Source organism: Hypanus sabinus, chromosome 13 (assembly GCF_030144855.1).
Source record: "Hypanus sabinus isolate sHypSab1 chromosome 13, sHypSab1.hap1, whole genome shotgun sequence".
NCBI lineage: Eukaryota > Metazoa > Chordata > Chondrichthyes > Myliobatiformes > Dasyatidae > Hypanus > Hypanus sabinus.
In genome coordinates this window covers 66,413,544-66,438,028 of record NC_082718.1, presented here as the reverse complement: position 1 = coordinate 66,438,028, position 24,485 = coordinate 66,413,544, and the positions used below count along the sequence as shown (strand labels likewise).

The following is a 24,485-nucleotide window of genomic DNA, read 5'->3' as shown; positions in this document are numbered from 1 at the left end:
TGGGTTTTTTGCATCTCTATTTACTAAGGAAACTGGAACGGAGTCTATGGAAACAAGGCAAACAAGTAGGGAGGTCATGGAACTTATACAGATTAAAGAGGAGGAGGTGCTTGCTATCTTGAGGCAAATCAGAGTAGATAAATCCCCAGGACCTGACAGGGTGTTCCCTTGGACCTTGAGGGAGACTAGTGATGAAATTGCAGGGGCCCTGGCAGAAATATTTATAAAATCAATATCCACGGGTCAGGTGCTCGAGGATTGGAGGATAGCTCATGTAGTTACATTGTTTAAAAAAGGCTCAAAAAGTAAGCTGGGAAATTATAGGCCGATAAGTTTGACATCGGTAGTAGGTAAATTATTGGAAGGATTACTAAGAGATAGGATCTACAAGTATTTGTATAGACAGGGACTTATTAGAAACAGTCAGCATGGCTTTGTGCGTGGTAGGTCATGCCATTCTATTAGGGTTTTTTGAGGAGGTTACCAGGAAAGTGGATGAAGGGAAGGCAGTGGATGCTGTCTACATGGACTTCAGTAAGGCCTTTGACAAGGTCCCGTATGGGAGGTTAGTTAGGAAGATTCAGTCGCTAGGTATACATGGAGAGGTAGTAAATTGGCTTAGACATTGGCTCAATGGAAGAAGCCAGAGAGTGGTATGGAGGATTGCTACTCTGAGTGGAGGCCTGTGACTAGTGGTGTCCTACAGGGATCAGTACTGGGTCCATTGTTATTTGTCATCTATATCAATGATCTGGATGATAATGTGGCAAATTGGATCAGCAAATTTGCTTATGATACAAAGATTGGAGGTGTAGTGGACAGTGAGGAAGGTTTTCAAAACTTGCAGAGGGATTTGGACCAGTTGGAGGAATGGGCAGAAAAATGGCAAATGGAGTTTAATGCGGACAAGTGTGAAGTATTGCACTTCAGAAGGTCAAACCAAGGTAGAACATGCAAGGTAAATGGTAGGACACAGAGGAGTGCAGTAGAACAGAGGGATCTGGGAGTACAGATACATAATTCCTTAAAAGTGGCATCACAAATAGATAGGGTTACAAAGAGAGCTTTTGGTACATTGGCCTTTACAAATCAAAGTATTGAGTATTAGAGTTGGAATATAATGGTGAGGTTGTATAAGACACTGGTGAGACCAAATTTGGAGTATAATGTGCAGTTTTGGTCACCTAATTACAGAAAGGATATTAATAAGGTTGAAAGTGCAGAGAAGGTTTACAAGGATGTTGCCGGGACTTGAAAAACTGAGTTACAGAGAAAGGTTGAATAGGTTAGGACTTTATTCCCTGGAGCGTAGGAGAATGAGGGGTGATTTTTTTGAGGTGTATAAAATTATGATGGGTATAGATAGAGTGAATGCAAGCAGGCTTTCTCCACTGAGGCTGGGGAGAAAAAAACCAAAGGTCATGGGTTAAGGGTGAAGGGGGAAAAGTCTAAAGGGAACATTGAGGGGTGGGCTTCTTCACGCAGAGAGTGGTGGGAGTGTGGAATGAGCTGCCAGATTAAGTGGTGAATGCGGGCTCACTTTTGACATTTAAGAAAAACTTGGGCAGGTATATGGATGAGAGGGGTTTGGAGAGATATGGCACAGGTGCAGGTCAGTGGGACTGGGCAGAAAAATGGTTCGGCACAGCCAAGAAGGGCCAAAAAGCCTGTTTCTGTGCTGTAATGTTCTATGGTTCTATGGAACTGCTTTTCCCAGAGAGTGGTGGATCTGTGGAATTCTCTGCCTAGTGAAGGCTACCTCAGTAAATATATTTAAGACGAGGTTGGATAGATTTTTGCATAGTAGGGGAATTAAGGGTTATAAGGAAAAGGCAGGTAGGTGGAGATGAGCCAGATCAACTATGATTTTATTGAATGGCGGAGCAGGCTCAACGGGCCACATGGCCGACTCCTGCACCTATTTCTTATGCGCTGAATTAACAGAAAACCCAAGCAAAGAGGGGTGCCAAAGCACAGCAGAAACATTTCACAACAGGAGAGAGGAGTACTTGCTCAGAACTAAATCTCTGGAACAAAGTGGATACCTGCAAGGGTGGTGCCACTAACTGGTCCTGTGTCATACACAGTGGGAACTGGTGACAGCAACATTTGGAGAAGGCAGGTTGATCAGCTGTTGCCCGTTTCTGAGATTACTGAAAACCAACACCAACTGACCAATCCAGATCTGTTGTAGAAATGGACAGGATTCTGAGACAACTGCAGAACCTCTGTTAAGATGAAATGACACAGCCAGTGCTCCCCCATCACCTGTACTTTCTGAGGTGCCCCCTGCTGACAATGCAGTACCCAAGCCAAGATCTATACACTATATACACCACCAAGAGATAAAATGACTTTGGTGTCATCCCCCCCGGTCATTGATACCCTCACAGGAACAGGCAGCCTCCAGACAGACTGAATCTTTAGTTTAGTGACTAACCCTCAGCACATGGGACAAAATAATCCCCAGGGTCATGTCTGGGAATAGAGACAGTCTACCCTCTTTCCCTAGTTTGTTGCTGGTTAAATTAGATGATTACTCCATTGAACGTTAATTGTTCAGCAGCCGGTTTATGTGTGGGGACCCAGCGCTGACAGGTGATGAGGGACAGACAGTAACCTCACAAGCACAACAAAAAAATTGATACAGGTTCAGGTACTTGCTGACATCCAAACATCTTGTCAATCAACATCAAAAACTGTGGTTTCTGGAAATGCGAAACTGAAACAGGAAATGCTGGAGCTACACAGCAGGTCACACAATCAGATCAGCTACATACTGCTGCGTTGATCAGAAGTCAAGCCAGTGCCATTGGGCCAGAACATAAAATAGAGGGCAGGCAGTAGCGCAGTAGCTCAGTAGCTCTAGCAGCAACCATGGAGGAACAGAAACAATATTACAGGCCAGGAAGCGAGAGAACAGGCAAGTTACGTGGCAGAGAGGGGGAAGATGGAGAGAACAGAGGAAGGTGCACAGAGAGCTGTCAAGGTCAGAACACAGAACGTAGAACATTACAGTACAGAAATGGCCCTTTGGTCCATAATGTTGTGCTGTCCATTTAACCTACTCTAAGGTCAATATAATAATTCCCTCCTAGATAGCCCTTGATACTTCTACCTTATGCGTGCCTATCTAAGAGTTTATTAAGTGTGCCTAATGTAATGCTTCTACAACCGCCCCGGCAGGGCCTTCCAAACACTCACCCCTCCCTGTATAAAAAAACTATTCCTGTGCTTTCCTCCAATCACCTTCAAGTTATGCTCTCTGGTATTAGCCATTTCCACCCCGGGAAAAAAAACTGGCCATCCACTCCATCTATGCTTTTTATCACCTTGTACATCTCTATCGAGTCACCTCGCATCATCCTTCACTAGGGAAAAATCCCTAGCTCGTTCAACCTTTCCTCAAAATACATGCTCTCCAATCCAGGAAGCTGAAACTGAAACATGAAGGACATTGGCAGGAGATTGCATGAAACTTTTGAATTCAGTTATGAGATCAGTTTTCCTGCTGACGGCACTTGTAGCATGTACGTGAGCTGACTGCAGAAGGGAAGACTCTGCCACATGATCTTAATTGGCTCACTCCCTGCCTCCACCTCAGGACCAGCCTTGGGTCAACCTCTTTCATCTTCATAAATTGAGGTTATCCTGCTGCGCGTGTGTGTGCAAATTTGTGCCATAATTGACCAAGGGTGCCAAAGGAAATCAGAATCAGAATTATTATCACTGACATAGGTCATGAAACTTCTTGTTTTGCAGCCACATTAATGGACAATTTTTCACCGAGATGGAAAAAATGGAGACAAGAGGTGAATAAATGGGAAAAGGGTATCAGAGGTCGAACAAGTGAATGTAAGATTGGAATGGAAGTTATCGGCGAAATTACAGGAATTGACGAGCTCACCACAATACAGGCGTCCTCAAAGTATCAGAGAAAGAGTTGGGGAGTGGTGCTGGAGTATACTTAGAACATGGACTGGTTGCTCCAGGTGGCCAGTGAGAAGGCAGGTACAATTGGGGCCCAGATGAGTATCCATGGATAAACCTTTGGTCTGGAGAAAGCGGGAGGAGCTAAAAGAGAAATTGGTTAGGGTAACAATGAGTGAGTTGTTCAGAGTGTCAGTGGGAAGGGGGGAGCTGGTTGGATCTCTGTTGGGGTAAGAAGTGGATGGGCCAAAAAACTTTCAATGGGAGATGGAGATGTTTAAAATTGGATGTCCACGGTGAAGGTGGTGTGGTGGAGGCTGGGGAAGTGAAAGCTGTTAGAGTGGTGAGGACATACTGGGCTGCAGATGTAGGTGGGAAGGGTCAGGGAGGGGACAGGACAAAGTCATATTCTGACGAGATGAATTCGGTGGGGCAGGAACAGACATAAGGGCCTAGACAGAATGGATGTGGAGAGGATACTTCCGTTAGTGGGAGACTATAATGCCAGGGGCCTCATTTTCAGAATAGAGGATGTTACTTTAGAACTGAGGTGAGGTGGTACTTCTTTAGTGACTCTGTGGAACTCATTGCCACAGACGACTGTGGTCAAGTCAGTGGGTGTATTTAAAGCAGAGGTTGTCAGGTTCATGAACAGAAAGGTGGGGAGAAGGGAAGAGAGCGGGGTTGAGGGAGAAAATAAATCAGTCATGATAGAGTGGTGAAAAAGACTCAATGGGCAAAATGGCCTAATTCTGCTCCTATGTCTTCTGGTCTTAAAGAGGACAGAGCTGCCATGTATCGAGGTGGGCATTGCAGGCTAGAGCCACGATAGTTTGTTTTTAAAAAATGGTATGGCTTATTCTTCTGTATCGGGAAGACCCAATTGAACTTTGGGCCGAGCTCACGTGCCCCTGTCAGCACTGTAAGTTCATAGTGACTTGCTGATGTTCCGAGGCGCACTCACCATCACTCCACTTGTGTGAGATGGGGTCAAAGCTCCCGTAGAGCTGGCCCAAGGTGATGGCCTTGGGGTTGATGATGACACACTGCACTCTGTGTTCGTCCATCAGGCCCCTCGACTCCAGCAGCTCCAGGGCCTCTGCCAGCACTTTCAGTGCACTGGTCTTACCCCCGAGGGCACAGCCAACCACCATAAAGCCATGGCACATCTGCATCATCTCGTAAATCTGGGCACAAAATCCCACCAGTTAGTCCTCGTTCATTGCTGGGGAGGTTTCCAGATACAAAAGGTGTAACTACATCTGGACATGCAGCTGACATAACAAGAAGGGCTGGGTCAGGAGGGTTCCCCCACATCACCAACCGTGCAGACATCACAGATAAGAAAACTCTACATCCCAGGAGGCTGAACAAATTTGGCATGTTCCCATTGACTCTTACAGATTTTTACCAATGCGCCATAAGAAAGCATTCTACCTGGATGCATAACAGCAATTGTTCTGTCCATGACAGCAAGAAACTGCAGAGAGTTGTAGCAACAGCTCAGCACATCATGGAAACCAGCCTCCCCTCCATAGACTCCACTTATACTTCTCAGTGCCTCGGTGAAGCAGCCAGCATAATCAAATACACACACACCTCAAACACTCTGTCTACTCCCTTCCCCCATCAAAACACAAAACCCAAAAAGCATGAACCACCAGGCTGAAAGACAGCAAATGTATTGCTGTTATTGGACACTTAAAAGAACCTCCTGCACAATAAGATGGAATCTTGACCTCACAATCTACTTCATTATGATCTTGCAATTTATTATTTACCTGCACTGCACTTTCTCTGTAACTGCTAAAGTTCATTCTGCATTGTTATTGTTTTACCTTGTTCTACTTCAATGCACTGTGTAATGATCCGATCTGGGTGAACAGTGAACTGTGTAATGATCCGATCTGTGTGAGCAGTGAACTGCGTAATGATCCGATCTGTGTGAACAGTGAACTGTGTAATGATCCGATCTGGGTGAACAGTGAACTGTGTAATGATCCGATCTGTGTGAGCAGTGAACTGTGTAATGATCCGATCTGTGTGAACAGTGAACTGTGTAATGATCCGATCTGGGTGAGCAGTGAACTGTATAATGATCTGATCTGGGTGAACAGTGAACTGTGTAATGATCCGATCTGTGTGAACAGTGAACTGTGTAATGATCCGATCTGGGTGAACAGTGAACTGTGTAATGATCCCATCTGTGTGAGCAGTGAACTGTGTAATGATTCGATCTGTGTGAACAGTGAACTGTGTAATGATCCGATCTGTGTGAACAGTGAACTGTGTAATGATCCCATCTGTGTGAGCAGTGAACTGTATAATGATCCGATCTGTGTGAGCAGTGAACTGTGTAATGATCCCATCTGTGTGAGCAGTGAACTGCGTAATGATCCGATCTGGGTGAGCAGTGAACTGTGTAATGATTCGATCTGTGTGAACAGTGAACTGTGTAATGATCCGATCTGTGTGAACAGTGAACTGTGTAATGATTCGATCTGGGTGAACAGTGAACTGTGTAATGATCCGATCTGTGTGAACAGTGAACTGTGTAATGATCCGATCTGTGTGAACAGTGAACTGTGTAATGATCCGATCTGGGTGAACAGTGAACTGTGTAATGATCCGATCTGTGTGAACAGTGAACTGTGTAATGATTCGATCTGGGTGAACAGTGAACTGTGTAATGATCCGATCTGTGTGAACAGTGAACTGTGTAATGATCCGATCTGTGTGAACAGTGAACTGTGTAATGATCCGATCTGGGTGAACAGTGAACTGTGTAATGATCCGATCTGGGTGAGCAGTGAACTGTGTAATGATCTGATCTGGGTGAACAGTGAACTGTGTAATGATCCGATCTGGGTGAACAGTGAACTGTGTAAAGATCCGATCTGGGTGAACAGTGAACTGTGTAATGATCCGATCTGGGTGAGCAGTGAACTGTATAATGATCTGATCTGGGTGAACAGTGAACTGTGTAATGATCTGATCTGGGTGAACAGTGAACTGTGTAATGATCCGATCTGGGTGAACAGTGAACTGTGTAATGATCCGATCTGGGTGAGCAGTGAACTGTGTAATGATCCGATCTGGGTGAACAGTGAACTGTGTAATGATCCGATCTGTGTGAGCAGTGAACTGCGTAATGATCCGATCTGTGTGAACAGTGAACTGTGTAATGATCCGATCTGGGTGAACAGTGAACTGTGTAATGATCCGATCTGTGTGAGCAGTGAACTGTGTAATGATCCGATCTGTGTGAACAGTGAACTGTGTAATGATCCGATCTGGGTGAGCAGTGAACTGTATAATGATCTGATCTGGGTGAACAGTGAACTGTGTAATGATCCGATCTGTGTGAACAGTGAACTGTGTAATGATCCGATCTGGGTGAACAGTGAACTGTGTAATGATCCCATCTGTGTGAGCAGTGAACTGTGTAATGATTCGATCTGTGTGAACAGTGAACTGTGTAATGATCCGATCTGTGTGAACAGTGAACTGTGTAATGATCCCATCTGTGTGAGCAGTGAACTGTATAATGATCCGATCTGTGTGAGCAGTGAACTGTGTAATGATCCCATCTGTGTGAGCAGTGAACTGCGTAATGATCCGATCTGGGTGAGCAGTGAACTGTGTAATGATTCGATCTGTGTGAACAGTGAACTGTGTAATGATCCGATCTGTGTGAACAGTGAACTGTGTAATGATTCGATCTGGGTGAACAGTGAACTGTGTAATGATCCGATCTGTGTGAACAGTGAACTGTGTAATGATCCGATCTGTGTGAACAGTGAACTGTGTAATGATCCGATCTGGGTGAACAGTGAACTGTGTAATGATCCGATCTGTGTGAACAGTGAACTGTGTAATGATTCGATCTGGGTGAACAGTGAACTGTGTAAAGATCCGATCTGGGTGAACAGTGAACTGTGTAATGATCCAATCTGGGTGAGCACTGAACTGTGTAATAATCCGATCTGGGTGAACAGTGAACTGTGTAATAATCCGATCTGGGTGAGCAGTGAACTGTGTAATGATCTTATCAGTGTGAACAACATGCAAGTCTAGTTTTATCACTGTATCTTGGTACATTATAAACCTATAATGAACTCAGCTAATATGAGGGGTCTCACAGGCACTCTCAGACACAGAGACCAGTCTGGGATAAGGGGTGTGATAGACTGATATTCTTGTACTCTTATGCAATAATTATCACGATGCTCAGAGAGATAGCGCCTCCCTCCTGGACTTTAGTACATGGGACGGCCATTGGGACACTCATACTTTGACAGGGGTAGCCAGAGGAAATAGGGAAAGATCTTGTAGTCAGCAGTTCTCATTTGAGTTTGATGCCTTTTTGGGTGATGAATCCGGCTGAATTGTTGCTTTTGAAAGTGAATTTAGATGCTGTTTGAAATGAAGATTTGCAGTATTTCTGTGCAGTGAGTGATAACTGTGAGAAGACCCAGCACAGCAGTCCTGGACTGCTGCTGGCCACACTCAGTCAAATATGTCCGTTGTTCACTCAATGCACAGGAAAGAGATTAAACTGGTAACTAACTGCAGGAAGTACTGAGCAATCCAAGCACCAACAAATGAACTGGACTCAAGTATGTACAAGGAAAGGAAAGGTTTTGAAGGACTTGGGCCAAATAAGGTGAAATGGAGCCATGTTTTCCCAAGGACCTGCTTCCATGGTCTATCAGCTAATGACTTGAAAGTTCTGACAGGAGGATGGTGTACCGCCATCATCACCTGATTCCCACTGTAAAGTTACACACCATATAAGTTCCTGGAATTTATCCTTAAAGTGTTAGAGGAAACATTTCAGAGCAAACTCCAATCGCTCGCTTGTGAAGGCAAAGATTCTGTCCAAATGCAAACCCCAGACGCTCTTTAGTGAAGGCAAAAACTCAATTCAAAAGTTAGAACAGGCTCACCTCCAAAGCCTTATGTCTACCTGTGTGGAAGGTAACTGACTGGTGTTCCAATTGGGGTTCAGGTGTGTTGAAGAGAAACATCTACGTCCTCAGCCCCCCAGGGTCACAGAGATTAACAAAACTGTTAAACATCTTGGTCCCTTTATGGCCTCAAAGAGGTCCCCCAGGTTTCGGATGATAACCATTTTGTTTTCAGTACTGTGCCTCACCCTGGTAAAGGTGAAAACAAATCCACTCTCTGCCTAACTGGGATTTAAGGTGTTCGTCCCATGCTGCCTTCCACTATTTCCCTCATTCTTCGGCCCAGACATGGCAGAATATATGTAGCACTCCCCAGTGAGTCCAGACATGGCAGTGTGTGTGAGACTCTGCAAAGTCTCGGGCGCACTGAGGCTGAGACCATGCACAAGAAAACAACCTCATCACCTGAATGATTTTTTCAATGAACCAGGGTGATGGCTGCAGATTAAGTCTGTGAATGATTTCTCTGATGGAGGTCTCCAGGCAGCCATGGTGACGAGTTGGCAAGGCGATACCAGGAAAGAGGTCTGAAATTATACTGACAAAAAGCGGGATGTCGTGGGAGAGGAACTGGAATTGAAAACACATTCATAATTAGTGTAAGGTTCTCAGTAATATTAACTGTAATGTTAACTGTTAACTGCTAATAATAAAATGGCTTATCAGTTGTGTTATAATGAAATGGCTTCTCTGTAATGTTAACTATGAGGTAATGTTGTCTGTAGCTGAAATGTTTGGGTTATAACTACTGATAACAGGGGGACTAACCAATGGGTCTTGTTATTCTATCTGTATGTGTGGGAACCGGGGTTGGTGTGCAGGGAAATTCGGCGAGGAGACACGAAGGGCGGGGGGGGGGAGGGGGGTGGGGGACGTGCAGGAAGCGCTCTGGTAGCCGTGGTTTGTCCCAGTCCAAGGGTCATGGAGTTCGGAGGAAACCGAATGGTGGACCGAGGATATTGCGTGAGCTCCAACATTGTGCACAAACAGTATAATCTCTAATCTTGGTGCCTTTTTGGTTTATATTTTTGTTTCTCTACTAACCCCATAGTCACAGTAAAATTTATAAAGTGTAATCTTTCAAACATACATTATGTACTGACTGATATTTTACGTTGTGGGTTGGTGCTGGTGTGTATACACAGCATCTACGCAAATGTGAGACACAGTTTGGTGGACAGTCGGCGGTTTCCCCTAGACGAACGTGGGTTGATAGAGCTGAGTGTTACAGTTGTAGGGTGCTCATCCGGTGATTGAATTCTGTACATGTTGTGTGGCCACTCTGCTTAAAGTACAGTTGTGATGGCGACAGCTGCATTTTGGCGATGGTATGCAGCTGCTAGGGTGGTAGAGAGCAATGCCTGTGTGTTGAGGGGGGTGGAGGGGAGTATCGGATGAAGTGTTACTCGAGGTTTGAGTGGAGCTAAAGCTGTTGGCAAAGTGGAGACTGTATTGAGGAACTTTGATTTTGAGACAGGTACAGACATAGTGTTAGTGCACACAAGTGAGGACGTAAGAGGGGTGAAGTTGCCAGAGGAGACTGGCATACCAGGGGAGGTGGGACCATGGCGCCTGCAAATTGTCGGGGAGGGAGGGGCCAGAGCTCAGTGAGCTGAGTCACCAGTGGATGAGGGAGGGGATCTTAGGGAACAAATACTCTCGGTACTGAGGGACGAAGGGAAGCAGTGGTCAGATTTGAAAAATTTGGTTAGTTCCTGTCCCCCAGAGAAAGGCGAGCGTTCCGAGTTGCCCTCTGCAATTACCTCCCTGTCGAGAAGGGCAGAGGGGCTCTGCCAGAAGATAAGGATTTTCTTGGGAATAACACCCACTGTGAAGAGGATTATGAGACATGGGTAGAGCAGATGCTGCAGTTGTTAAGTGAGGGGTAGTGCTCAGATGAGGAAAAGCAACAAAGTTTGGTTGAAAGTTTGCGGGGAGTGGCGGCTGGGATAGTGCGAGGCGTGAAGATCAGCCTTCGGTCACTCTGGATGACTATCTAGAGGCCTTGGAGAGTGCTTCTGGGTTGACCAGGAGCTCCTAGGAGCTCCTTGGGGATTTTCAAAACATTCGTCAGGTGAAGAGTGAGAAGCTCTCTGCGTACCTTTTGCGGCTAGACAGATGGCTTAATGGGCTGTGGCACTGGGGGGTCATTTGGGCTGAACTGGTGGATCAGTTAAGGATGGATCAGGTAAGTAGGGATGCCCAAGCTGAGGACAAGATTACTTGGAGCCTCCAGCAGTCTTATAAATTGTGCCCTCCTCCAACATTTGTTCAGTTGATCAGAGACGCGAGGGGGGATGAAAATGCATTGAGGTCGCGGGAGGACTCTGTCAGTAGGGTGAAATCCTTAGTTGTAGTCCCTGGTGGTGAAGTGAGTGGAGCCGGCTCCACCTGGAAATTGATAAAGGTGGTGGTGGCCATGCTGAGAACTGAGGAGTCGGTAGGCAGGGCCCCCCAGGGGACAGACAGCGCAGAGGGCTGCGAGTGGCGGGGGGGTCCACGAGAAGAGGGGTGGCCGGAAGCGTGTGCTATAACTGTGGGGAAGAGGGCCACTTCCGGCGGGAATGTGAATGAAAGGGAAACCCTTGGAGGGCAAGTCCCTGGGCATCCAAGCAGGGAGAGGTGTCGGGAAACTTAGAGGAGACCCAGTGCGGGAACGGCCTGGTGTCTCTAGGGGAACATGTTCCCAGCAATGTACCAAGGAACTCCTGAAATCAAAAGACTCGATTCTGGAAGGATTAGTGGGACCCCGCTCCAGCATGTCGCTACGGATAGAGGGAATCTCTGCTAAAGCCATACTCGACACCGGGTTGCAGGTCATGTTACTATACCATTCGTTTTACAACCAGTATTTAAAGCATTTTCCCTTGACCCCATTCAGTGCGCTGGAGATTTGGGGCATCAGTGCTGAGGATTATCCATATGACGGGTATTTGTCAGTGAAACTGGAGTTTTCAGAAGCCAATATGGGAGTGTCTGAAGTTCTGGAGATGTTAGTGCTGGTTTGTCCAGACCTGGTTGAGATGGGGTGGTGCTTTAATTCTGGTGGAGACCAGCACCCCTGTGGAGTGGAGGCTCATGGGGCCCTGCCAGGAGAGGGTGGGTGAGAACTTTATGGAGACCCGTGCTGTGCACCCAGTGTTTCAAGTTGCTTTTGAGGAGGTGCAGAGCTGCCCTGGGCCGGATACTGAATTTAAATGAGGCACCCAGTCAAAGCCTAAGGTAATAAGGCTCGGGGAAGTAGTGAGAGTGATGGGAACCCCCAGATTTCCCGAAGTGCCTGATAGCAAGGCCCTTTCAGTGGACGCCCCCAGAAAACCTCGTTTTCTAGCTGGGGTGCTGGTGAGGCCTGAAGTGCAGAGGCCCTCGGTGGTACAGGCAAGGCGGATGGCTGTGAGTGTCAGGAACACTCCGAAGAGAGAAATCACCTTTAAGGGATGGATGCCGCTAGCGCATTTGTTCCTGGTGACAGTAATGTCTAGCGCCCCCGTGAGGCCCACTGGGGGAGAAGGATTGGAAAACAGAGGAAAGCTGACCGCTGAGGCCTTTAACTTTGGGGACTCTTCTCTGCTATAAAGTTGGAAGAAAAGGCTGGTGGAGAAGATGTTGAAGCTGGAAGATGTTTTTTCCCTTGGCGAGTTTGATGTGGGTTGTTCCAAGAGCACTTGCCACACCATCTGGGTGACTGAGGACACCCCGTTTGGAGACAGGTCACGGCGACTGGCCCCTGCAGATGTGGAATATGTGCACCAGCACCTGCGTAAGTTGAAGGAAGCTGGAATCATCACTGAGTCCTGAAGCCCCTATGTGTCCCCAGTAGTAGTGGCCTGGAAGAAGAATGGAAAGGTATGCATGTGTGTGGACTATAGGACTTTGAACCGGCGTACTGTCCCTGACCAGTATACGGTCCCCAGGGTCGAAGATGTGCTGGCCTTTCTGAGTGGAGTGAAGTGGTTTAGTGTGCTGGATTTGAGAAGTGGATATTACCAGATCCTGATGAGTGAGGCCGACAAAGAGAAGAAAGCATTTATATGCCCACTGGGGTTTTTCCAGTTCAAAATGATGTCCCAGGGTTTCCAGAGGGTCATGGAGAAGATGGTGAGGGATATGAATTTGCTTGAAGTGTTGGTGTGTTTGGATGACTTGATAGCATTTGGATCTACCTTGGAAGAACATGAAGTGAGGCTACTGAAGGAGGAAGGGATAAAACTGTCCCTGGACAAGTGTTAGTTCTGCAAGACATCTGCTAGCTATGTTGGGCACATAATCTCGTGGGATGGAGTAGCTACAGACCCAGCTAAGATAGAAGCGGTGACCACGTGGCCGAGACCCCGGACTGTGAGCGCTTTGCGTTCGTTCTTGGGGTTCTGTGCTTATTTTCGGAGATCCGTGAAGGGCTACGCCAAAGTGAGTCACAGTTGGGATGCAAAATGTCAGTAGGCTTTTAAATTACTGAAAGAGTTGCTGACCCAGGCACCAATGTCCATAGAAACCAATGCCAGCAACACGACAAATGTCTTAGTTATCACAGACCACTACACCAGATATGCTCAGGCTTTTCCTACCAAGGACCAGACGGCGACTATGGTGGCAAAAGTGCTATGGGAGAAGTATTTTGTGAATTATGGCCTTCCCCGGCGGATACATAGTGACCAGGGATGGGATTTTGAGATTAAGCTTGGAGTTGATAAATCGAGGACCACACCCTATCATCTGCAGGGCGATCCCCAGCCCGAGAGGTTTAATCGGACCTTGCTAGACATGCTCGGGACTCTGGAGATCAGCAAGAAGAGCAGGTGCAGTCAACATACTGGGCCTCTGGTTCACTGTTACAACTGTACACACAATGAAGCTACTGGGTATTTGCCCTATTATCTGATGTTTGGGCGCAAGGCGAGGTTGCCTGTTGACCTCTGTTTCGGGACTGATGTGGGTGACATCCTGCCGAAGCATTATTGGAAGTATGTGCCTGACATGAGGAGTGAGCTGAAAAGGCCATACGAATTGGCTGGGTGGTCGCCGCCAAGCAGAATTGGGGAAATAAGAAGAGATATGATGAGAAAGTGACGTTCTCCCAGCTCCTGCCGGTGGAAAGTCAGATGCCAAACCTACCGGTTTTCCGGGTGAGGCTCGAGGACGGGAAGGGGCCTGGAACTACCTGTTGCCCCTGGGACAAGAGCTGCATGTAGACCTAGAACCCAACTTGGAGTTTATATCTAGTATGAGAACTTTGCGGAAGCCAGGGGCGGTGGAAGAGCCTGGGCCAGGTCTGGCCCCGGAAAGGGATACAGATTCGGAGGGTGATGATTCAGATGTGTGGTACATGCTGCCGTTGGTTAACTCCAGCATGACGGAGGAAGAGACTCCAACCCCTTCTCCCACTGCAGCAGGTGAGGTGAGGGGGACTATTGGTGGGCAACAGGGAGAGGGAGGGAGGCCCGAACCCAAGGCGGGGGCTCCGAGTTGCAGAGGGATTTGTGTGACAGATCACGGGAGGTTTTGCCAGGTAGTCGCAAAGTGTCCCCAGTGGTGGCTGAGCCAGAGGAGCTGGGAGAGGGGGTATGGAGGTCCCAGAGGATTAGGAACCCCCAGAGAGGTTGGCCTATGTAGCAACTGGGGAGCAGGGTGTGATGTCTACTGTTTTGGGGAGTTATGTCACTTGGATTGGGCTCTGTGTTTTGCAGGAAGGGTTGGCAAATTATCTGAACATCATGAGGGCATGGCTAAATTTGGTGGGGTGGGAATGTAAGGTTCTCAGTAATATTAACTGTAATGTTAACTGTTAACTGCTAATGATAAAATAGCTTATCTGAAGTGTTATATTGAAATAGCTTCTCTGTAATGTTAACTATGAGGTAATGTTCTCTATAGCTGAAATGTTTGGGTTATAACTGCTGGTAATGGGGAACTAACCAATGGGAGTCTTGTTATTCCATCTGTATGTATGGGAACCGGGGTTGGTGTGCAGGGAAGTTCGACGAGGAGAGGCGAAGAGGGAGGACGTGTGGGAAGCGCCCTGGTAGACCTGGTAGACAGTGGTTGGTCCCAGTCCGAGGGTCGTGGAGTTTGGAGGAAATGGAACGTTGGACCGAGGATTTTGCATGAACTCCAACATTGTGCGCAAACAGTATAATCTCCATTCTTGGCGGCTTTTTGGTTTATATTTTTGTTTCTCTACTAAACCCATAGTCACAGTAAAATTTATAAAGTATAATCATTCAAACATACGTTGTGTACTGACTGATATTTTACATTGTGGGTTGGTGCTGTTGTACATACCTATCATCTACAGAACCGTGAGACACAGTTTGGCAGGCAGACGGTGGTTTCCCCGAGATGTTGATAGAGCTGCTTGTTAAATTAGCATGATCAACAGCTATCAATAATGTCTGAAAAACCTTTTTCCAAAATTATTTAGAAATCAGAAGTACAAGAGGTGTGGCAGAGGACAACTGAGACTGTCCACAGCCCACTAATGCCACAGTCACCCAGTACCTGAAGTAGCTAACAGGTACGTTTTGAGCCACGCAGCTTTGCACAGAATTGAATTCCGGCTGCATCTTGTTCTGTGAGGTAGACACTGGGTATGGAAGGCTGGATATTTCAGTGTCCTCATCAACTTTTTTTAACAAAACAAGCTTTATTCATAATAAAATATTTATACAAGAATAAACTACTCTTATGTTCCTGTCTAATGCACTCTGTAGCATTTATTGTCTAATAAATGTACTATTGTCTAAACTGATAGAACCATTGCTACTCATGTGACCTCCCGGGAGATATACTAACACAATAATTAAGGCGCCTTCCCAGTGAGCAGTGCCCCCTCCCCCGTCTAGTAGCCCAAGAACCCACCAACAAACCAGGGATGGTGGGGTGTCCATGCCCCTTGTACTATGGGTTCTCAGCCCGAGTTCAACAGAGCATAGCCCCAGGAAGATGTCATACAGTACAAGGGCTGGATTAGACTTACAGTCATTGCCTAACTAACGTGTGCGTGTGTGAGAGTGAGAGAGTGTGTCTGTGCGCGTACACGTGTACCTTCGGGAGGTTAACGTCCATGATGGCACGGAGGGTGAGCTCGTCCTCCTTCTCTGCAGGGTTCTGGATTCTCAAGTTTCCAGCCGCTGTCAGAACTGATTTGACAGCTCGCATCCCATAATCGTAATGATGCTGAGAGGAGAGCTAAACATTAAAGATTCAGTCAGTAAGCTTGCTTAGAGACAAGGCAGCTCCTCCCCCCCCCCCCCCCAGGAATGGTTCCAGTTGTTCTGATGCTGAAAATGGGAATGGTTTTGGCTCTGAAGGGGCTCACTGAGCCTGAGGCAGCTCCCTGTAGGATAATCCTGCCTTTCCAACCCTGCACCATGACCTTTCACAACTAAATATCCATCACAGTTCTCCACCAAAGCCATCCTTCTCCCAGGTCCCTTCCTTGGGTCTGGAAACTAGAACCACAGGTAACAGCCCAAGAATGAAGCTTCAACTAATATTCCTCCCTACAGTTTTGCCAGGCAGCTTGACCAGTGATGAGTGATAACTAATAATAAGCTGCAAAATAACAAGCCATGAGGAGCTACAAAGCAAGTTAACAGATATTTAATACAGCAAAGCAAAAAGGGAAGAGTAAATGGTTGAGGTTGGCTGGTTTGATGAGTGAACAGGGACTCTGAATGAGAGCTGGATTTAAATAGGTTGCCGGTGATAAGTTGGAAACAAGAGGCACTCAGTTTTGCTGGGTGGAGACCAGAAGGTACCTGCCCTTGCAAGCCTGACAAGTATCACAGTCCCTTGCACATAAAAACTAACATGTCTCAGCAAGGATTCTTCTGGGTATAGAATCACAGCCATCCGCTGCACCTTCTCTGCAGCCTTATCGACCTTCCCCCACATTTTATGTATTCAATTCCCAAGTGAAAGCCAGAGTGGAAGCTTCCCTCTCATCTGCAGTCAGTGTGGTCCAGATTCCAATAAGAAGTGTGAAACATTCTCTCTATATGCCTTCATTCTCCTCCCTTGTATTATATACTTGCTACCCCCATCCTCAACCCCATCACCAAAATGAACAGCATCCCGAATGTCCAGACTTCTACCGAATTACCCCACCACCCATCCTTCTCCACAAAGAACAGTCTCAACCTCTCTAGCTGGTACGGAGGGGCCACTGCACAGGATCGGAAAAAGATGCAGAGGTTTGCAAACTGACCCAGCTTCGTCATGTGCATTAGCCTCCACCCGCATCAAGGACATCTTCAAAAGGTGATGCCTCAGAAAGGTGGCATCCATCATTTAGGACCCCCACCACCCAGGACATGCCCTCTTCTCATTGCTACCATCAGGGATGAGGTACAGGAGCCTAAAGACCCACACTCAATGTTTTAGGAAAAGTTTCTTCCCCTCCGCCATCAGATTTCTGAACAGACAATGAACCAACTCATGAACACTACTGTACCTCACTATTTTTGATCTCCTTTGCTCTATGTATTTAATTTATTTTTAGTATATTTTTTTATTGTGATTTATAGTCATTTTTAATGTATTACACAGCAGTGCTGCTGCAAAGCAACAAATTTCACAACAAATGTCAGAAACCTTAAACCTGATTCTGTCCTTGATGTAAAAGATTCGGCAGATGCCGGAAATCCGGAGCAACACACACAAAATGCTGGAAATCCAGAGCAACATACACAAAACGCTGGAAATCCAGAGCAACATACACAAAATGCTGGAAATCCAGAGCAGCATACACAAAACACTTGAAATCCAGAGCAATATACACAAAATGCTGGAAATCTAGAGCAACATACACAAAATGCTGGAAATCCAGAGCAGCACACGCAAAACACTGGAAATCCCCAGCAGCACACACAAAACACTGGAAATCCAGAGCAACATACACAAAATGCTGGAAATCCAGAGCAGCACACACAAAACACTGGAAATCCCCAGCAGCACACACAAAACACTGGAAATCCCCAGCAGCACACACAAAACACTGGAAATCCAGAGCAGCATACACAAAATGCTGGAAATCTAGAGCAACATACACAAAACACTGGAAATCCCCAGCAGCACACACAAAACACTGGAAATCCCCAGCAGCACACACAAAACACTGGAAATCCAGAGCAGCATACACAAAATGCTGGAAATCTAGAGCAACATACACAAAATGCTGGAAATCCAGAGCAACACGCACAAAACACTGGAAATCCGGAACAATGTGCACAAAACGCTGGAAGAACTCAGCAGGTCAGGCAGCATCTATGGAGGGGAATATACAGTCAATACTTCAGGCTGAGTCCCTTCATTGGGTTTGGAAAGGAAGGAGGCAGAAGCTCGAATAAGAAGATGGGGGGAGGGAGGGAGAGCAGGATAAGCTGGCAGGTGATATGTGAGACTAGGTGAGGGGGGTGGGTGACTGGGTTGTCCTTGTAGCTCTAATCCCTCTTGCTAGGAACCATCATTTAAATACGTTTGTAGAAAGTGCACAAAAGGTTTACTAGGACACTGTCCAGATTGAGGATCTGCGTTACAAGCACCGCTTGCGTGGACTGGGACTTCAGTGCTTGGAATGTAGGAATTAAGGGCTGAGTCTATGAGCCCAGATTAAGGGTCTCGGGCCCAAAATGCTGAATCTTTATTCTTCGCCATAGATGTTGCCTTATTCGCTGAATTCCTTCAGCATTTTGCATGCATTACTCTGGATTTCCAGCACCTTTCTGTTCTGTTAGAGGTGCTGTATATAACATGATGAAGGGCATTGACAGGGTGAAAACACAGTCTTTTTCCCATTAAGGGGGTGCCTAAAACAAGACAGCATGGCTTTTGGATTGGAGGTGAGAGATTTAAGAGGGAGTCAGGGGCAGCTTCCCCTCACAAAGGGGAACGAGCTGCTGGAAATAGGAAATAGTTTAGTAGGGCACATTAGCAATATTGAAATGATATCTAGATAACCTCACGGATAGCAGAGGTTTAGGGGACTAGGAACCAGACTTGGGCAGATGGGACTAGCAAATCATAAACACAAGAGATTCTGCAGATTCTGGTCCTGATGAAGATTTCAGCCCAAAGCCATGACTGTTTATTTCCTTTCATACATGCTGTCTGACTGCTGAGTTTCTCCAGCCTTTTGTGTGTTACTGCAAATAGGACTAGCTTGCAGGGAAACACAGGTGGCATAGGTGAGTTGGGCTGAAGAGCCTGAATTCATGCTGTGTGATTCAATGATTGAGGTGACCACATTGGAACATGTTACTCTAGGTGAGGCTGGACCAGTGCTTTAGAAAGGATCAGCACAGCCTCCTGTGTTAACATTCTGTGATTCAACCGGTAAATCCCAGAATTGTACACATCACCCTGTTCAAGTTTATTGTCAAACAAAGCAATGTTCCCCTGGACCACAGTGCACACACCCAACACATAAAGTAATACAAAGATGAGAAAATCTGCAGATGCTGGAAATCCAAGCAACACACAAAGTGCTGGAGGAACTCTGAAGTACAAGGTGGTAGGTGATAGGTGAAACTGGGAGAGAGGGAGGGGTGAAGTAAAGATCTGAGAAATTGATAGGTAAAGGACATAGGCTGGAGAAGGTCACCTACCACCCCAGTATCCTCCACATGCAGCACATAATTCTCTGTAACTTCCGCCATCTCCAACAGGGTCCCACCACCAAACACATCTTTCCCCCTACCTCCACTTTCTGCTTTCTGCAGGGATTGCTCCCTCTACCACTCCCTTGTCTATTCATCCATCCCCACTGATCTCCCTTCTGGTAATTATCTTTGCAAGTGGAACAAGTGCTACCCCAGCCCCTACATCTCCTCCCTCACTACCATTCAGGGCCTCAAACAGTTCTTCCAGGTGAGGCGACGCTTCACCTGTCAGTCTGTTGGGATCATATACTGTATTTGGTGCTCCTGTAAATCATTGAGACCCAACGTAGATTGGGAGACCATTTCGCTGAGCACCTATGCTCGTCCAACAGAAAAAGCAGGATCTCCTGTTGGCCATCCATTTCAATTCTACTTCCCATTGTCATTCCACAGCCTCCTCTACTTCTGTGATAAGGCTACACACAGGTTGGAGGAGCAACACGTTACATTCCGCCTCCAACCTGATGGCATGAACATCGATTTCTCGAACTTCCAATAATGGCCCCTCCCCCTTCACCATTCCCATTTCTCTATTTCACCTTACCTCCTTACCTGCCCATCACCTCCTTCTGGTGCTCTCTGCTTCCCTTTCTTCCATGGTCTTCTGTTCTCTCCTATCAGATTTGCCCTTCTCCAGCCGTTTATCTCTTTCACCAATCAACCTCCCAGCTCTTTACTTCACCTCTTCCGGTGTCACCTATCATTTCCCACCTTGTACATCTTCTTCTTCCCCAACTGCTTGCTCCCCATCCTTTTCTCCAGTCCTGCCGAAGGGTTTTGGCCCAAAGCATCAACTGTACTTTTTTCTATAGATTCTGCCTGGCCTGCTGAGTTCCTACAGTATTTTGTGGTATTACATAAACCATTACTAAAAATACATTAACAAATAATGAAATATATTGTAGAAGATTAATACTTAGCATAAGATGCATTTATTACACATGTTAAAAAGCAAGCAATATAATACTACTGGCACTTGATATGTGAGAGACCTGAGTACAGTACAGGGAGGACAGTAGCTCACAGCCTCAGGGAAGAAGCTGTTTTCCATCCTAATAGTCCTTACCCTAATGCTATGATTGTGCAGGGGTTAAAGAGATTCTGAGACAGATGGGAGTGATCCTTGACATGCTAAGCACTCCTGATAAATATCCGAATGAATGGAAGAGAGACCCCAATGATCCTCTCAGCAGTTCTCGCAATCCTTCGTAGGGACTTGTGGTTAAGTGCTATGCGATTCCTGTATCAAACATTGATGCAGTTGGTCAGGATACTCTCAAAGTTGCTCCTGTAAAAGTTGTTAGAATGGGAGCAGGGGAGCCTCACTCACCCCAATCTCCTCAGGAAATGGACACACTGCTGTGCTTTCTAGACTAAAGAAGTGATGTTGAGAAACTGGGTGAGGTAGCCCAGAAACCCGGTGCTCCTAACCCTCTTCATGGAGGAGTCATTTATATGAAGGGAGGAGTGGTCACCCTGCACCTTCCTGAAGTCCATGAAGATCTCTTTGGTCTTGTCTACATTGAGACTCAAGTCGTTGTGATCGCACCGTTCTACAGGCTACTCTACTTCTTTCTGTACGCCATCTAAGTGAACTTTATGATCCAGGTTTGAACTAGATCCAGCAGTGCAGTCATGTGAACAGCAGTGGGGGGACACTGCGCTCAGCGTGATGGAACCAGACATGTTGCTGCAACACAGACTGAATGTGGTCTTTCCATCAAGTCTGAGATCCAGTTACAGACAGATGTGTTGAGACACCATGAGGACAGTTTACTCACCAATTTCTGAGGGATGATAGTATTAAATGCCAAGCTGGTCAATAACTAGTTTCTCAACATGAAACACTTTCTCAACTTGTCCTGCCCTTGTGCAATGATCTGCACAGCAGTGCCGCATGCTTCCCGACATCCATCATTCCCTATGTAAATTCCCTCGTCATTCTTCCTACCAGAATGTATCCTTTCACATTTATGTCAACATGAAACTTCATCTGCCACGTGTCTACCCGGTTCACCAGACCTGCTGCAGTTAGTCACCGTTCTCACCACAGCACTGCCAAGCTTCATGTCATCTTCTATGTGAGCAGCACACACAAAATGGACAGCTCAGTATTCAGCACGACCCCCTTGAACCAGTCACTTGGACAGCTCAGTATTCAGCACGACCCCCCTGGACCCAGTCACTTGGACAGCTCAGTATTCAGCACGACCCCCTGGACCCAGTCACTTGGACAGCTGAGTATTCAGCACGACCCCCCTGGACCCAGTCACTTGGACAGCTCAGTATTCAGCACGACCCCCTTTAAACCAGTCACTTGGACAGCTCAGTATTCAGCACGACCCCCTTGAACAAGTCACTTGGACAGCTCAGTATTCAGCACGACCCCCTTGAACCAGTCACTTGTACAGCTCAGTATTCAGCACGACCCCCTGGACCCGGTCACTTGGACAGCTCAGTATTCAGCACGACCCCCTTTAAACCAGTCACTTGGACAGCTCAGTATTCAGCACGACCCCCTTTAAACCAGTCACTTGGACAGCTCAGTAATCAGCACGACCCCCTGGACCCAGTCACTTGGACAGCTCAGTATTCAGCACGACCCCCCTGGACCCAGTCACTTGGACAGCTCAGTATTCAGCACGACCCCCTTTAAACCAGTCACTTGGACAGCTCAGTATTCAGCACGACCCCCTTGAACAAGTCACTTGGACAGCTCAGTATTCAGCACGACCCCCTTGAACCAGTCACTTGTACAGCTCAGTATTCAGTACGACCCCCTGGACCCAGTCACTTGGACAGCTCAGTATTCAGCACGACCCCCTGGACCCAGTCACTTGGACAGCTCAGTATTCAGCACCACCCCCTTGAACCAGTCACTTGGACAGCTCAGTATTCAGCACGACCCCCTGGACCCAGTCACTTGGACAGCTCAGTATTCAGCACGACCCCCTTGAACCAGTCACTTGGACAGCTCAGTATTCAGCACGACCCCCTTGAACAAGTCACTTGGACAGCTCAGTATTCAGCACGACCCCCTGCACCCAGTCACTTGGACAGCTCAGTATTCAGCACGACCCCCTTGAACCAGTCACTTGTACAGCTCAGTATTCAGCACGACCCCCTTGAACCAGTCACTTGGACAGCTCAGTATTCAGCACGACCCCCTTGAACCAGTCACTTGGACAGCTCAGTATTCAGCACGACCCCTTTAAACCAGTCACTTGGACAGCTCAGTATTCAGCACGACCCCCTTGAACCAGTCACTTGGACAGCTCAGTATTCAGCACGACCCCCTGGACCCGGTCACTTGGACAGCTCAGTATTCAGCACAACCCCTTTAAACCAGTCACTTGGACAGCTCAGTATTCAGCACGACCCCTTTAAACCAGTCACTTGGACAGCTCAGTATTCAGCACGACCCCCTTGAACAAGTCACTTGGACAGCTCAGTATTCAGCATGACCCCCTGGACCCAGTCACTTGGACAGCTCAGTATTCAGCACGACCCCCTTGAACCAGTCACTTGGACAGCTCAGTATTCAGCACGACCCCCTGGACCCAGTCACTTGGACAGCTCAGTATTCAGCACGACCCCCCCGGAACCAGTCACTCGGAAAGCTCAGTATTCAGCACGACCCCCTTGAACCAGTCACTTGTACAGCTCAGTATTCAGCACGACCCCCTGGACCCAGTCACTTGGACAGCTCAGTATTCAGCACGACCCTCTGGACCCAGTCACTCGGAAAGCTCAGTATTCAGCACGACCCCCTTGAACCAGTCACTTGTACAGCTCAGTATTCAGCATGACCCCCTTGAACCAGTCACTTGGACAGCTCAGTATTCAGCACGACCCCCTGGACCCAGTCACTTGGACAGCTCAGTATTCAGCACGACCCCCTGGACCCAGTCACTTGGACAGCTCAGTGTTCAGCACGACACCCTGGACCCAGTCACTTGGACAGCTCAGTATTCAGCACGACCCCCTGGACCCGGTCACATGGACAGCTCAGTATTCAGCACGACCCCCCTGGACCCAGTCACTTGGACAGCTCAGTATTCAGCACGACCCCCTTGAACCAGTCACTTGGACAGCTCAGTATTCAGCACGACCCCCTTGAACCAGTCACTTGGACAGCTCAGTATTCAGCACGACCCCCTTGAACCAGTCACTTGGACAGCTCAGTATTCAGCACGACCCCCTTGAACCAGTCACTTGGACAGCTCAGTATTCAGCACGACCCCCTTGAACCAGTCACTTGGACAGCTCAGTATTCAGCACGACCCCCTTGAACCAGTCACTTGGACAGCTCTGTATTCAGCACGACCCCCTTGAACCAGTCACTTGGACAGCTCAGTATTCAGCACGACCCCCTTGAACCAGTCACTTGGACAGCTCAGTATTCAGCACGACCCACTTGAACCAGTCACTTGGACAGCTCAGTATTCAGCACGACCCCCTTAAACCAGTCACTTGGACAGCTCAGTATTCAGCACGACCCCCTTGAACCAGTCACTTGGACAGCTCAGTATTCAGCACGACCCCCTTAAACCAGTCACTTGGACAGCTCAGTATTCAGCACGACCCCCTGGAACCAGTCACTTGGACAGCTCAGTATTCAGCACGACCCCCTTGAACCAGTCACTTGGACAGCTCAGTATTCAGCACGACCCCCTGGACCCAGTCACTTGGACAGCTCAGTATTCAGCACGACCCCCTTGAACCAGTCACTTGGACAGCTCAGTATTCAGCACGACCCCCTTGAACCAGTCACTTGGACAGCTCAGTATTCAGCACGACCCCCTGGAACCAGTCACTTGGACAGCTCAGTATTCAGCACGACCCCCTTGAACCAGTCACTTGGACAGCTCAGTATTCAGCACGACCCCCTGGACCCAGTCACTTGGACAGCTCAGTATTCAGCACG

At 47.4% G+C, this 24,485-nt stretch overlaps 1 protein-coding gene across 1 annotated transcript in view; it reads right to left on the bottom strand.

The window, feature by feature from the left end:
• The window catches only part of LOC132403373 (dynein axonemal heavy chain 3-like), a 990,878-nt gene that overhangs the window by 652,266 nt on the left and 314,127 nt on the right, over positions 1–24,485 (bottom strand). Inside the window, exons 27-29 of the mRNA XM_059986790.1 lie at positions 15,942–16,085; positions 9,306–9,470; positions 4,895–5,117 (exon numbers count right to left, since the gene is read on the bottom strand). Coding sequence (XP_059842773.1) covers positions 4,895–5,117; positions 9,306–9,470; positions 15,942–16,085 — 532 coding nt within the window. The remainder of the gene's footprint in view (positions 1–4,894; positions 5,118–9,305; positions 9,471–15,941; positions 16,086–24,485) is intronic.